Below are 13,453 nucleotides of genomic sequence, written 5' to 3'. Positions count from 1 at the left end.
CGTTGGTTGCTCTCTCGATCCATCAGCCACATCAAACACATCGTTTGCTTCGAGATGAGCCTGAATTTCAAAACGCCAACGAACGTAACTGCTTGAGTTCAGTTGCGTAACAGACTTCAAGTTTATTTCCATCCTTGCAGATTCAAGCGATGTTACTTGGACTTCTGTCTTCCTTGCACACTATCACTCTCCTTTTTTTTTTATTATTATTATAGCCGTTCACACTCCTGGGTCCATAACTTATTGGGATTTTTGTTGCTGAATAAGATAAAAAAGACAGAGCTTGGTTTCTGGCGTGTGCGAACAATAATAAATAAAAGGTTAGGTTAGTACGAGAAGGGTGCTCACGCCATCTGTCAGGTAACTGATATAATAATAAACAAGAACACGTGATATACATATAGTGGGACTAACGGCATACAATCAACAAAATTTGTTACTTGATGCAGACAATAATATAAAAATTGCTGATTTTGGCTTTAGTAATGAATATACACCTGGTGTTCCACTTAGTACATGGTGTGGTTCACCACCATATGCTGCACCTGAAATTTTTGAAGGAAAACATTATGATGGTCCAAGAGCTGATGTCTGGGTATGTTATCATTTTCATATACATATTTTTTATTCTAAAATTGCTGTGTATAGTTATTTAAATATAATTTTATATTTTTGTTACAAATAAATCTTAATAATACATGCGCGCGAGCGCGCGCGCGCGCGCCCCACACACACACATACACACACACACACAACTGCTTGTTTGTCCAACATACGACACATCCTTGCAGTCAATCTCAATATACAATATTAAATTGAGAAGATTGAGGTAGCACACCTTTCTGGACTTTAATAAATTTATTAAGCTTATTTATGCTTTTATAGCCTATACGTATAAAAGGTACATGTTTTAAGAAATTACTGATTTTATTAGAAATATTAGGAATAAATGGTATAGAGAAAATTTTTTATTATTGATTTTTTCTTGGGTTGTTAATTGTTTATCAGTAACAAAATCGTCAATACGATTAAAAAGATGGAATTTATTGTAAAGTCTTTTTTTAATAATTGGAAATATCAAACTTAGAGGATAACCATATATAGAAGAATTTTTATAATTAAATCAAAATTTTTTTCATAGAAACTTAGATGAGAAAGTAATAAAACTTTATCAATCAAACCAATAATCGTGTCAATTTTTTGACAGAGTGGATGCCATGAGAAGTAATTGAAAAAAACGACCCGAGAATGTAGGTTTACGATACCAATCAAAAATAAGAGTCTCCTCTTTTTTTATCAAGCAAATGTCCAAGAAGTTTAATGAGTCTCCATTTATCATCAATTTCCATTGTAAATTGTAGTCTGGGGTGGTAAGAATTAAATTTAATAAGAATCTCATCAATTTGAGCATTGTTAATAGTTAAAGCAATGTCGTCAACATATCATACATAAAATAATGGTGTCACAGAAAGTTTATTTAACGAAACTGACTTTAAGTTCTGCATGACTATATCAGCAAGTATGGGAGATAGTGGAAAGCCCATGGGTAAATCAAAGGTTTGTCTATAAAATTTGTCATTGAACTTGAAAAAAGTAGAATCCACAACTAATTTTAGTGCTTTAAAAAATTCCATTTTTAAGATGTCAATTTTTTTTATAAAATACCTATACCAATTTTTTTTATAAGATATTTTATGTACGATATGTTGATGACATTGCTTTAGCTATTGACAATGCTCAAATTGATGCGATCCTTATTAAATTTAATTCTTATCACCCCAGACTACAATTTACAATGGAAATTGGTGGAGACTCATTAAACTTCTTGGACATTTGCTTGATAAAAAAAGAGGAGACTCTTATTTTTGATTGGTATCTTAAATCTACATTCTCGGATCGTTTTCTCAATTACTTTTCATAGCATCCACTCTGTCAAAAAATTGACATGATTATTGGTTTAATTGAATATAGAATTTTATTACTTCCTCATCCAAGTTTTCATAAAAAGAATTTTGACTTAATTATAAAAATTCTTTTGAATAATGTGCCGGTATTTGACGGCACGATTCGCAGATCCATAAAGAACTTCAGGAGATGAGATTAGACAGCTTTATAGATTTTTAAATAGAATATATTTAGCTTTACACATAACACCAGTGGTTATCTTATTATAATACAATTCCTCTTAGCACTATTCGCGTCACGGTAAAGACTACTACATTTACATTTAAACGACGGGCAAAGTAATGCGATAAGTTTCTTTTAAATTTCTGACCAATGACCACATTCGTAGCCGCGCTTATATATATAATACGTATCTTGATTTTCGCGGTAGCCTTTGCTCTTCCGCGTTGGTCCGTTAGCATTCCGCTTACCGAACAAGGACAGCTTCCATGCAACTTCTGAGTCCGCGTTTCTTAAGTTAAAATTTATATTCGCTCAAGGTCTTCTTTTATATTAATTATTAAAAAGTATCTTTAAGTATATTTAATAAATAGGTTTCGGCAATCATTTATTTAATCGTTTATATTTCTGGCACGTAATTGCGCGGCGCAATTGTCGCTTGTGCAATTAGCACTCGTGACAAATGGTTATTCATTAAGCTTGATATTTTTAACTATTAAAAAAAGATTTTACAATAAATTCGATCTTTTTAATCGTATTGACGATTTTGTTACTAATAAATAACCCAAGCAGAAATCAATAATAAATATTTTTCTTTATACTAATTATTCTTAATAAAATCAGTAATTTTTTAAAATATGTACCTTTTATACGTATGAGCTATAGAGGCATAAATAAGCTTAATAAATTTATTAAAGTCCAGAAAGATGTGTTACCTCAATCTTCTCAATCTAATGTTGTATATAAGATTGACTGCAAGGACTGTGATGCGTCATATGTTGGACAAACAAGCAGATGCCTTAAAACGTGCATAAGTGAACATAGGAATCATATTAACAGAAACACGACTCAACATTCGGTTATCACACAACATCGTATGGACTCATTTCATGAATTTGATTGGGAGTAGTATAATAGTGGCGGTTCTAACCCAGGTCCTCTGAGGGGGGCGCGGGGCGCGGGGATACTCATAGGCGCGGGGAGTAGGCGCGGGGAGTACTGATAGACGCGGGGAAGGGAGGGGAGGCGCGGGAAGTCCCGGCGCTATGTGGTGTTTACTGATATGATGATACGTATCGCCATGTTGTGGTGTCACGTATTATTGGGACCGCCGCCGCCGCAGACTCCGCGTCCATCCTAAAGTGCGTTTCGGGCCATCACCACAGACCTCGCGTCTATCCCAACAAATGCGTTTCAGACAGTCACTGCGGAGTCCACTCCTAAATGCGTAGCAATATTATAACGCGAACAAGAAATATTAAAGAAAAAAGAAAGAAAAAACTATATAATAAAAAAAAAATATCGATCTTCGCCGTTGAGAAGCGAGCCTGCCTAGGATCTATAGGGGGGCAGTTGTATATAAAACACTTTAGATCATAAGTGCCGTCACGAAAAGTTATCGCTATAGCGCGTCGAGATATAGGATGAATGGATGGATGGATGAATAGACGGATGGGAAGTACATATATATAATGATATGAACAAAAAAAATTTTTTATTCACATATTATTACATCATTTCTTTTTTTTTTTTACATATTAAAAACTAAAGCCAATAGCTCACAATCGACGAGCTGATGTTTGTTAAAGATATCACTATCGCGTATAGCGTTTTTGGACGCGATGTTGGAGAATCGCGTATACTTGACATCAACCGTATCGACGAGTCAGGTTAATCGTTCGAACGTTACATCGATACATTCGTCAAACTCAACATACGTCGTAGTGTCGTTTCGGTCATCATCATGCGTACGGACGAAGAATTGAAACGTACCAGCGTAGCATCGTTCAGCATGCAAACGCTGACAGTTAGCGGTCCAACACTTATAAAATTGTCCTTGTATTCGTTTCGTAGCATCTTGTAAACATTCCATCGCTGCTCGTAGAGACCCTTCCACGTTTCGAGAGACAGCAGCAGTTCATGTCCGCGATGATCTCCCAGGGCGATCTCCACGTAACTCAGTGGACCAACGTTGATTCCAATTTCCAAAAATTTGTAGCCCGTAGTCGTCAGATCGTAACGTCTGCCCAATAAATGCATCTTGCGATGCTCCATGCTGTGTATACATAATGTTAAAAATTTCTTTCTTTTGTGTATAGAATGTTAAAACTTACATGTTATTGCAGTTCTTCTTCGTTTCGTACGATGTGTTGCTGTCTTCAGCGAAGTACATTTTTTTTTCAACCGTTCGTACAAGCGAGTATCGCAAGACTAATTGCACCCGCGTAAATTGCGATATATATAAAACTTCTAGAATCGAAGAGGGAGTAACTCTCCCTTTTTCTAAGAATTGCGAACCTGTCGCAACACGTTTTATCGAGTCTTTCTATGTTTTTTTTTCTATTTTTTATTTTTTGTTCGCGAGTTTATCAATGCTTATACTTTGTGATTTATATTTCGATGGCATCGATGACGTTGGTGATGAGCACGTTGGCGTCTTTTCTCCAGGATATTTCCAATATCTCGCTTTTTCCTTCGAAGGCGGTGGACTTGGCGGACTTGGCGACAATGGACAGTACCCCTTTCGCTCGATTGATTTTCGACGTATATATTCTTTTATTCGATCCATGTCTTAACGCTCGTAACTGAAGCTTACGATTGAATGAAAAAAGTCTAATATACTGCCTATGTACATTATATGTACTGTCAGATGTACTGTCAGATCGGACATGTCGCGACACGTTTAACAGAAGCGTTGACGTTTTTGGATACATACATACGTATATACATACATACATATGTGTTCATACATATACGTTCATACATATACGTTCATTCATATGAGTACATGTATTACAAAGGAAGAGAAAAAAGAAATACGTAATAGATACGTTAACGTATTTTTATTTAAAAAATTCTTTTGCAACCACTAGTTATATATTTTCAATACATTTTGTAACGCGCAATTATGAACATGTTGTCCACATCGTATAGTATTAGCAACATCCAGCTTGGTTAAAGATTCCAGGTCTTCGTAAACTATATCCAAGGTCTCGACACGCACATGCGTTCTCGCTCATCGTCCAAAAGCAAGTTCCACAGCCACGTTCATTTTTCGCGTCCCTTAACGTACATGATAGCATCATCTTCAAATACAGCTGCTGTGATCAGACGTTTCGCCTCGTTGTACGGGACCATCCCGTCCTCCCATAGCAATCCATGGTAATAAGCAGTCAATCAGGAAGCGCAAGACCTGTCGGATCTTGTCAAAAATTTCCATGGCACGGAACTCGTAAAATGTAATGTGTGAGAACGATCCCCTGTTTCAGCACCGCCACTTCCTTCATGATAAATTTCTTGTTAACGATGAATCCTTGCAGATCCACGAACGTTGGCACGAGCATGTTGTCGAGAAGACTGCGGTCGATTGCGACGTATCGTAGATCTTATATCGTGTTAGAGGTGCATCTTAGGTGATTTTGCGCACAACATTGGTCAATGAATTATACTGAACCACGCGATCGTGTATGATGAGACAATAGGCTGTTGTATTTGCGGGTACATCCTCTTTACATTCAAAGTCTAATCGCACGTCCACGGTGCTACTCTTGACTGATTCGTTCTGTCGAGAGCAATCGATGATCACGAATGGGCCATTACGTAAAAAAGTTGTAAAGGTGAGACTCGGCTCGAGATACTATCCGTAGTAGCCCTTGCAGAAACACGCGTACAAGTCGTACAGAATCGCACATCTGTTTTTGTCAAAATCCAGATTCAAGTCATCGTACGGATAACATTCCAAATTCAGATAAAGTTTCGCATTGGTTAATTTGCAGTCGTCGAATCGACTTACATCCTCGGACATGACATTTTTTCGACCTGTTTGCATAGCGAAAATAACGTAGCGCGGCTTCTCGAGTTGAGTAGCCGTCTTGATGGCCCACGAATGCTTGGTTGTGCTCTGCAAGAGTGGAAATTCGTACAGATCCCACGAGCGAAAAGCCATGCTCAGATATCGTTCGCTCTCCAAAGCGCGCAGCATCGACAGCTTATTTATCTCGCTCAATAACACGTGCGGCATTCGCCATTGTACTTTGAATAATTCGAGCGTTGGCTCTATCGCCGGATCTCCCGTCAGACAATTGTTGTCGTTGCGCGCTCGTATTAAAATCAACTCGTGACGAGCGTTGATCACCACGCGTTTGTAATCTTCGCAAAATCCACAGTACACAGAAATTAAAATATCCGGCTGCAGTAGTCTGAGCATCCCAGTCGGCATTCCGTAGAATCACGCTTCTATCGGATGACACTGTTATAGTTTTTGAGCGTGCTAGTTATACCCACATTTCTATTACGGTCAATCTCCACCATTGAATTCATATCGAATCTCATCAAAAATGAACGTAATTATTTCCCAATGCCACATGAGCACCCTGGACCACTTTGTTCTTCGTCAGTTTTCCCTCGACATGTAGAAAGCTTTCGTACGGCACTGTGTACAGATCTTGTTGCTGTATGGGTATTCTTATTTCGTCGCTGTCCAAACATGGTGTTGGCGAACGGGCTGTACGTGTGAGTCTCAATCTTGACGATGCGATCGTCGAAGATCGGCTCATCTTTAATGTTTAAGATATCAGTCATTTCAAATGTTGCGCACCGCGAATCCCAAAGATTTTAAAAATGTAACGTTTGTCGCGCTGAGTTTCTTCTTTTTCTTCCTGATGCAGCTGGATGAGCGAGTGTTGTCGAGCTGTGGCGTCACCGACCTTGTAAAGGATGCATTATCTCTCTGCGTACGCTCCGTTCCGTTCAGCACGAGCATCTCACGCTCACGTTATTACTGTCGCCGTCGTACGTGCAATCTAACGGTGATCTCTTCTCCTCGAAAATCGAGCAATCGTCCGTTCTGATCGACGATGCGTATCGTTAGATCTGTAATACTCCGTGCGATGATCGGCAGGTAAATGATTTGCGTCGGCCTCTCCGATATCTTATATCCTGGCGCCACGCTCGGCGAAAATTCATGTATCGTGTGCACGCTTTTGCCGTTGCTGTATGCACCTGCGGTCACGTTACATTCTACGCGGATAACGTTTACATTCATTATGTTGATCGACACGTTCGTGCCACTTTTGCGGCTGCAGTATACGCTTCGACGAGAATCCCAGCAGCGATCCAATGCTGTTGGACTTGTCAAAGTTTATTCTGTACGCACACCTAAACTCACATTTCATCGTGTTGTAGTTTGCGCGAAGTGTAATCGGGTATTCTCCACCCTCATCATTATCATCATTATCATCATCATCATCATCATCATCAGTGTTATTGTTATTGTCATCATGCACTACATCAACGGTTTCAAGTGCGTCGCGGTGCGGACGTTTTCGTAAAATCGCGCGTTTCAGAAATTCATTTATATCTCGCACTTCGTACGAACCTTCGGGAATTGTAATTTCCGCGTCGTCTTTGGCGAAATAAAATTTGTTGTTCGATTCGTTCACGTTCGGTATCGTGTGATAAGTCTCAAAAATCGCCAAACCGAGCTCGTAATCTCTGTCACTCAAATCTATGGCGGGGAAGTAATTCGCCGCGAGGACGGTGCTCTTTCCGCTCAGCGTAAGCGTCAACGACATGACGGAAAAAAGCGTTCGACTAATACTAAGATTTCACAGCGCCTCGTCGAGCTTTTTAAATTCACGCTCGTCTACCGTTTGTAGAAACTGCAGACACATCTGTCCTCAGAAACTTTGATCGTGCGTCTGATAGAACGTGCGATTGTACTCTATCGTCGTAGCACCGTTCTCGAAATATTGCACCAGTTCCTTAGGCGGTCGAAGATTGCCGAAACTGTCAAAATACACGACGCGATTGTTCCTCTTCGCGTACGCTACCCAGTGAGTACCAGGCCCCGTCGCATCGTCCAGATTCACGATACTTTCGTTTCGGCGCACACCGCTCGTCGGTAACGTGTTACGCATGAAAACGCCTTTAAAGTATGGCACACGCATACGTCTCGCGAGTTCGTTCAATTGTACATTGGTAGTTGCGCCAGACGGCATTTTTATCTTTTTGACGTTTTTTTTTCTTTGCAGCTACGCCCTGTCCATGTTTGTATGGACCGAGATACAGTCCGCGTCCATATTTGTACGGAGCGAGATACAGTCCGCGACCCTGTTCCATCGCGCGATCGTGACGTTGCAGCTCTTCGAGCTGACGTCGCGCGGTTTTGCTATCGTTTACCGCTTTCGCCACGCTGGCTGCTCTGCCGATCAAGGACCCGAGTGCGCCTAACATTGGTAGAAACGGTAACGCACCGCCTCGTTTCGCCGTCGGAAGTATCCGCTTTTTCGTCATCTTTTTCTTCGTCGTCTTCTTCTTCGGTTTCATATCCATGCCGATCTTGGTCTTGGCTTTCATCGCTGCCCAGACGGCAGCTGCGGCGGCTCTCTCGCCCAGAGCCGAATCTCTCGCGACGACGCGTCCTAGCGCTTTATCGGCGAGTACCTTGTCCGCCGTGTGTCTATGGGTGAGATCGTTGCTTCGAGAATACGCAATGTCGTGTTCTCGACACGCCGCGTCCAGCGGATTTATGCCCGCGTCACCTCTGGTTAATCGTTTCGTAAGTCGAGTGCCCGGACCGCAAAACTGGTAACCCGGAATATGTAACTAGAAAGGAAGCGCGTTTATCGCTCGATTTAGCAGACTGCCGTGCGATGCCGACATTCGCTACAATCCTTTATCTTCGGTGTGGGGCCGTCGATGTGCGTCCGCTGCCACGACTGATTGTAGTGTTCGTCGCAGCGACGATAAGTTCGAACCTCCGAATCTGCCTTCACGTGTTCCGGAAGCTTGTCCCAGACGTGTTCAATGTATTCACCGTACACGCGTAAGAGTACGACCTTCGGTATATATTGTAACTGCTCGGCGCTCAAATCTCGAATATCGGAAAGATGACACAGCGCGAGATACATTTTGCTACTGCGTGATTCGCGGATTCGCACGCCTTTAAATAATCGTTCGAGAGCGCGTAGTCTTTAGTGTGAGCATGAAATTCGTGCTGCAACCGCTGATGATACGTGTCACAAACTGTGACGTGAAATCACAAATGATGGGAGGCAGTGCGGAGAAGCGCAAGCACGGCGAAATGCTGCCGAGTACTATATGCGCGATCATTTGCGGCCCGTCGAATTGTGGTAAAACCAACGTTCTCATAAGTTTGCTCGAGAGTCCAAATGGTGTACGTTTCGAGAACGTGTACGTCTACTCGAAATCACTGCAACAGCCAAAGTATCGATATCTCGAAAATTTATTTACATCTATCGATGAAATCGGTTACTTTACGTTTTCCAATAATAGCGACATCGTTCCACCGAACGAGGCGCGTCCAAATTCTATTTTTATCTTTGATGACGTGGCATGCGACAAGCAGGATGCGGTGAGAGAATACTTTTCGATGGGTCGCCACGCGAACGTTGACTGCTTCTATCTTTGTCAGACGTACGCGAGGATACCTAAACATCTGATACGCGACAACGCGAACCTGCTGATCCTGTTCAAACAGGATTGTACCAACTTGAAACACGTTTACAATGAATACGTGAACACCGACGAATGTCTTACGACGAATTTTGCACGTTGTGCCGCGACTGTTGGCAAAAAAAAAAATGAATTTTTAGTAATTGACAAAGATAGTGCGCTTAAAGGCGGGAGATACAGAAAGGGATTTAACGAGTTCGCAATACTGTAACGTGACTAGTCGTTGATACTTCGCCAGAGACGAACATGGCTGATGTGCGCGAGCGTGAAAAAATCGCGAAAGAGATCGAGAAGACGAGCGAATCGATCCGCAAGAAACATCGCGCTCTGAAAATCGGTAGAATCGAGGAAGACATGGCATTGGACAGACATTTTAAGCCTATTATCCGCTGCGACAAATCGTTGATAGCTCCGATAAAGTGCACGCGATAAAGAGACAGTCGCGCGACGATGGCGCAGCGTCTGCCTCCAAGCGCAAGAGGAAGGAAGAAGAAGAGGAGAAGGAGGAGGAAGAGGGAAAGAAAGAGAGTGAGACGTTCGAGCGTTCCACGATTCCGGATAAATCCGATGATTGATCGCATGATCGTGTACAGCCGACAACCTCCACTCCGCGTACGATGATCGTACCGACGATAGAATCGTTGGATAACGTTTTCGAAACGACGGAAGACTCGCTAACAACAAAGGTTCAAAATCAGTTGCAAACGTCGGAAGGTCGAGAGGCGTTACAAGCCGGCTTGAGTCCACTGGGTCAAAAGTACGTCGAGACTGTCCTGAGGGGAGCGCGAGATAAACAGAAGAGTGGTCTAGATTATGTATACGGCGTTTACCTACAAAAGGATGGATTGATGTTTGGCAATAAACGTTTCGACATGGATGATGCTGACAACATAATTATCGACAGCGTACGATACGCCGGTTCACTCGATCTTTACGAATTAATTTTCAAGAGAATTCCCGACGATTTCCTTTACACGGAAGACGATATGAACAAGTACAAGAGCATGCTGCTGGCGACGAATGCGCACAAACACAAGCATCATTCGCAGGGCCGATTATTGAGCAATAGGGGATACAAGTACAAATACGTAATCGCGTCGTTGATGTCGATCACACCCAAGAAACAGAAGAAGAAATCTAGAAAGGGATTACCTCATGCAATGACATTAAATGACAACGCGATCGATTACGTGCACTGGGACGATCCCAACGAGCTGGATCGTCTACAATTGCTCGACGCTTCGCACCGAGCGGGCAACGCTCACGACAACGAGATGCTGTCGATTATCGAAGAACTTTGCGAAGCCGGTCTTATTATAAATTAAATCGCGTATCGAAGAAACGAGTCAGTCGAGTAGCGTCAGCGAGAAAAAAAATACTTTTGTCCTTTGTATTACACGTCGAATCATGAAAAAGAAATCCAGCGAAAAGAGAAAAATTAGCTCCGAGAGACGCCGACTCGTCGAGGAATTGCACGCTCCGGCGAGAAGAAATTTTCCACGAAGACGCGTCATAGTTCGAGGAAGGGGTGATTTGGAGGTTTATACGTCGAGAGCGTTCGTAAAAGAGCCCCTTAAAAAAAAAACCAACACTACAATTTTTCCCTCATCGATGTGTTGAGCAAGTTTTGCGGGGGGTAAAACCCCAAGAGCAAGAATGGAAGCGAGCGGGGGGCTATTTTTTAGTTTTAAATTGAGCAAAAAGGAATGTCCTAAAAATTTTTAAAAAGGGGGGGGGAAGGGGGGTTTTCAAAAATCCCCTGTGCAGAAAAAAAATTGAAAAAAAAAAAACCCCAAGTTAAAAATATTCCGTATTCGGTTTGGGGAAACGCGATAGGCGAAAAGGGTTTAAAAAAAACGTCAAAAGCGATGGGAAAAAAGTTTACACTTTAAAAAGGGAATTTTAAGGGATCGCGAGCTTTTCCCCGTCTCGTACAGATTTTAAAAAAGGGGGGAAAAAATCGCCTATCGGCATGCGACCGCCCCGTAAATCCCCCCATCGCCCCCAAAAGGGTCTTGGACCCCCGGGGGTTACGTGATAAAAAACGTGGGCCAGCAAAAATTCAAAAAAGGGGGGGGTTTTGGGACGCGGAGCAAGTACAAAAAATTTTTGAGAAAGGGGGAAAGGGGCCAAATTGGGGCCAAATTTTGGGGGTTTTTACGACGTTAAGTACAGCGTACCCCCGGAACCCCTCTACTCGAAGAAAAATTTTGGGGAAAAAAACCCCGCTGGTTTTGTTTTTTCGAGAAAAAGTTGCCTCGCGTACCCCCGAAACCCCGATTCGTGGGAAAGTTGCACAGGAATGGAGACAAGGTCGTCAAGTGGTTGGGGGTTTGTTTTAAACGCACAATTTTTGGTACAAAAAAAAAATTTTTTTTATTTTAAAATTTTTTTTTAAATAAAAAAAATCAATATAAAAAATAAAATAAAAAAAAATCAATATTTTTTATTTCCCATTCCTCTCATCATCATATTTTTCTTCGTTTTTTGGGATACAAAAAAAAAAATGAGGTAAAAAGTAAGGGAAAAAAAATTAGTACTAGTTATAATAAAATTTTTTTAAATTAAAAAAAAAGTGATATGGATTTATGAAAGTATAAAAAACGTAAACCCCAAAAAAAAAATACTTGTTAAAGAAAAAAAAAATGTAAAATACAATAGAAAAACTTTTGCAAAAAATAAAATTTACAAAAACAAAAATTTAAAAAAAGGTACCCCAATTCCCCGGGGAAGCCCCGGGGCGATTTGGACAAAGTTTTCGTTGTCTTTTGATGGCCCCAGAGGGTTTGATTGGTATCGTGTAACCCGGGAAAAATTGACGTATACCGATGACGGCGAGTCTTTCAATTCTTTTTCAAACCCCGGGTTTAAACGTCAAAAGTTATTTTTCGCGCTACGACGTTATTTTTTAGCCTTTCCCCTTTTTTTTAAGCCCCTTTCCCCTAAAAACTCACCCCCGTACATTTTCGCTCTAAGTCCAAAAATTCGGTTTAAAAAAAGTTGTTCTCATTCATCGGGCCCCGGGGACTTTTTTTTCGCGAGAGGATATCGAAAGCGTTTTCTCCCCGGTAATCGCTGTGTCGAATCTAGATATCCCCGTTCATAGACTCGAAAAAAATTTCGCATTTTTGTAAAGGGGGTACGGGGGGGAATGATTTTTCTTTTTCGGGGGAAAAACGGTGACATTTTTTTTGGATGAAATTTTCAAAAGATTTTTAATCAAGTATGCCCCGGGGCCCCGGGGAAAAACGGCTTGTTAAATTTTTACCTCGATTTTCACTTTTCGACGGAAAACAAATTTCCCCCAAAAACCCCCGCGGCTTAAAAATTTTCGCTTTTTTCCCCCGGCCGTACCTTTCCGCCCCCTTTTGGGTTTTTTAATTTACATCAACGGGGTTTTCGAATTTCCCCCTGGTCTTACCAAATTTTTTTCGTTGGCATTGCTTAAAAAATTTTTTTTTTGAAATCGTTTTTTTCGCAAAAGTTCTAAATTGTGTTTTGAGTTAAATTTAACGCAGGGGCATGGGATTTTGCGAATTGTAGCACCGATGGGTCTTTATTTTCCCCCAAGACCGGACGAATATATTGCTGCAGGTTTTGATAAAAGGTGAGTAACGTTTTTTAAAAGTACAAACCCCTAGAAAATTTTCTTCGCGCTTTCCCGGGGGGTTTTTCGCGCGTTGGGGGAGAAAGGTAGGTTTGTGTGTAGGGGGGGTTGGGGAGATGTGCGGGATCGAGACGACCTCGAGGAAAAAAACCCCGGAGGTTTAAAAACCCGGGGCGATCGCGCTCACGGAAAAATTTTCAGGGTCTTCGACCCCCAAAAAATTTTAGTAGGTAAAAAGGTTTTTAA

The 13,453-nt window shown here is 41.4% G+C and overlaps 1 protein-coding gene across 1 annotated transcript; it reads right to left on the bottom strand.

Moving 5' to 3' along the window:
• Positions 1-3,641: 3,641 nt before the first annotated feature.
• On the bottom strand, positions 3,642-4,179 carry LOC147908049 (uncharacterized). The gene has a single exon (XM_087411223.1). The coding sequence runs from the start codon at positions 4,177-4,179 to the stop codon at positions 3,811-3,813; it is 369 nt and encodes a 122-aa protein (XP_087267349.1). The 3' UTR covers positions 3,642-3,810.
• Positions 4,180-13,453: the final 9,274 nt, after the last annotated feature.

The sequence above is a fragment of the Acromyrmex echinatior genome, chromosome 11 (assembly GCF_024713525.1).
Source record: "Acromyrmex echinatior isolate Ae372 chromosome 11, ASM2471352v2, whole genome shotgun sequence".
Taxonomy (NCBI): Eukaryota; Metazoa; Arthropoda; class Insecta; order Hymenoptera; family Formicidae; genus Acromyrmex; species Acromyrmex echinatior.
Note: the sequence above shows the minus strand (reverse complement) of the source record. Positions and strands in the feature narration are given on the sequence as shown.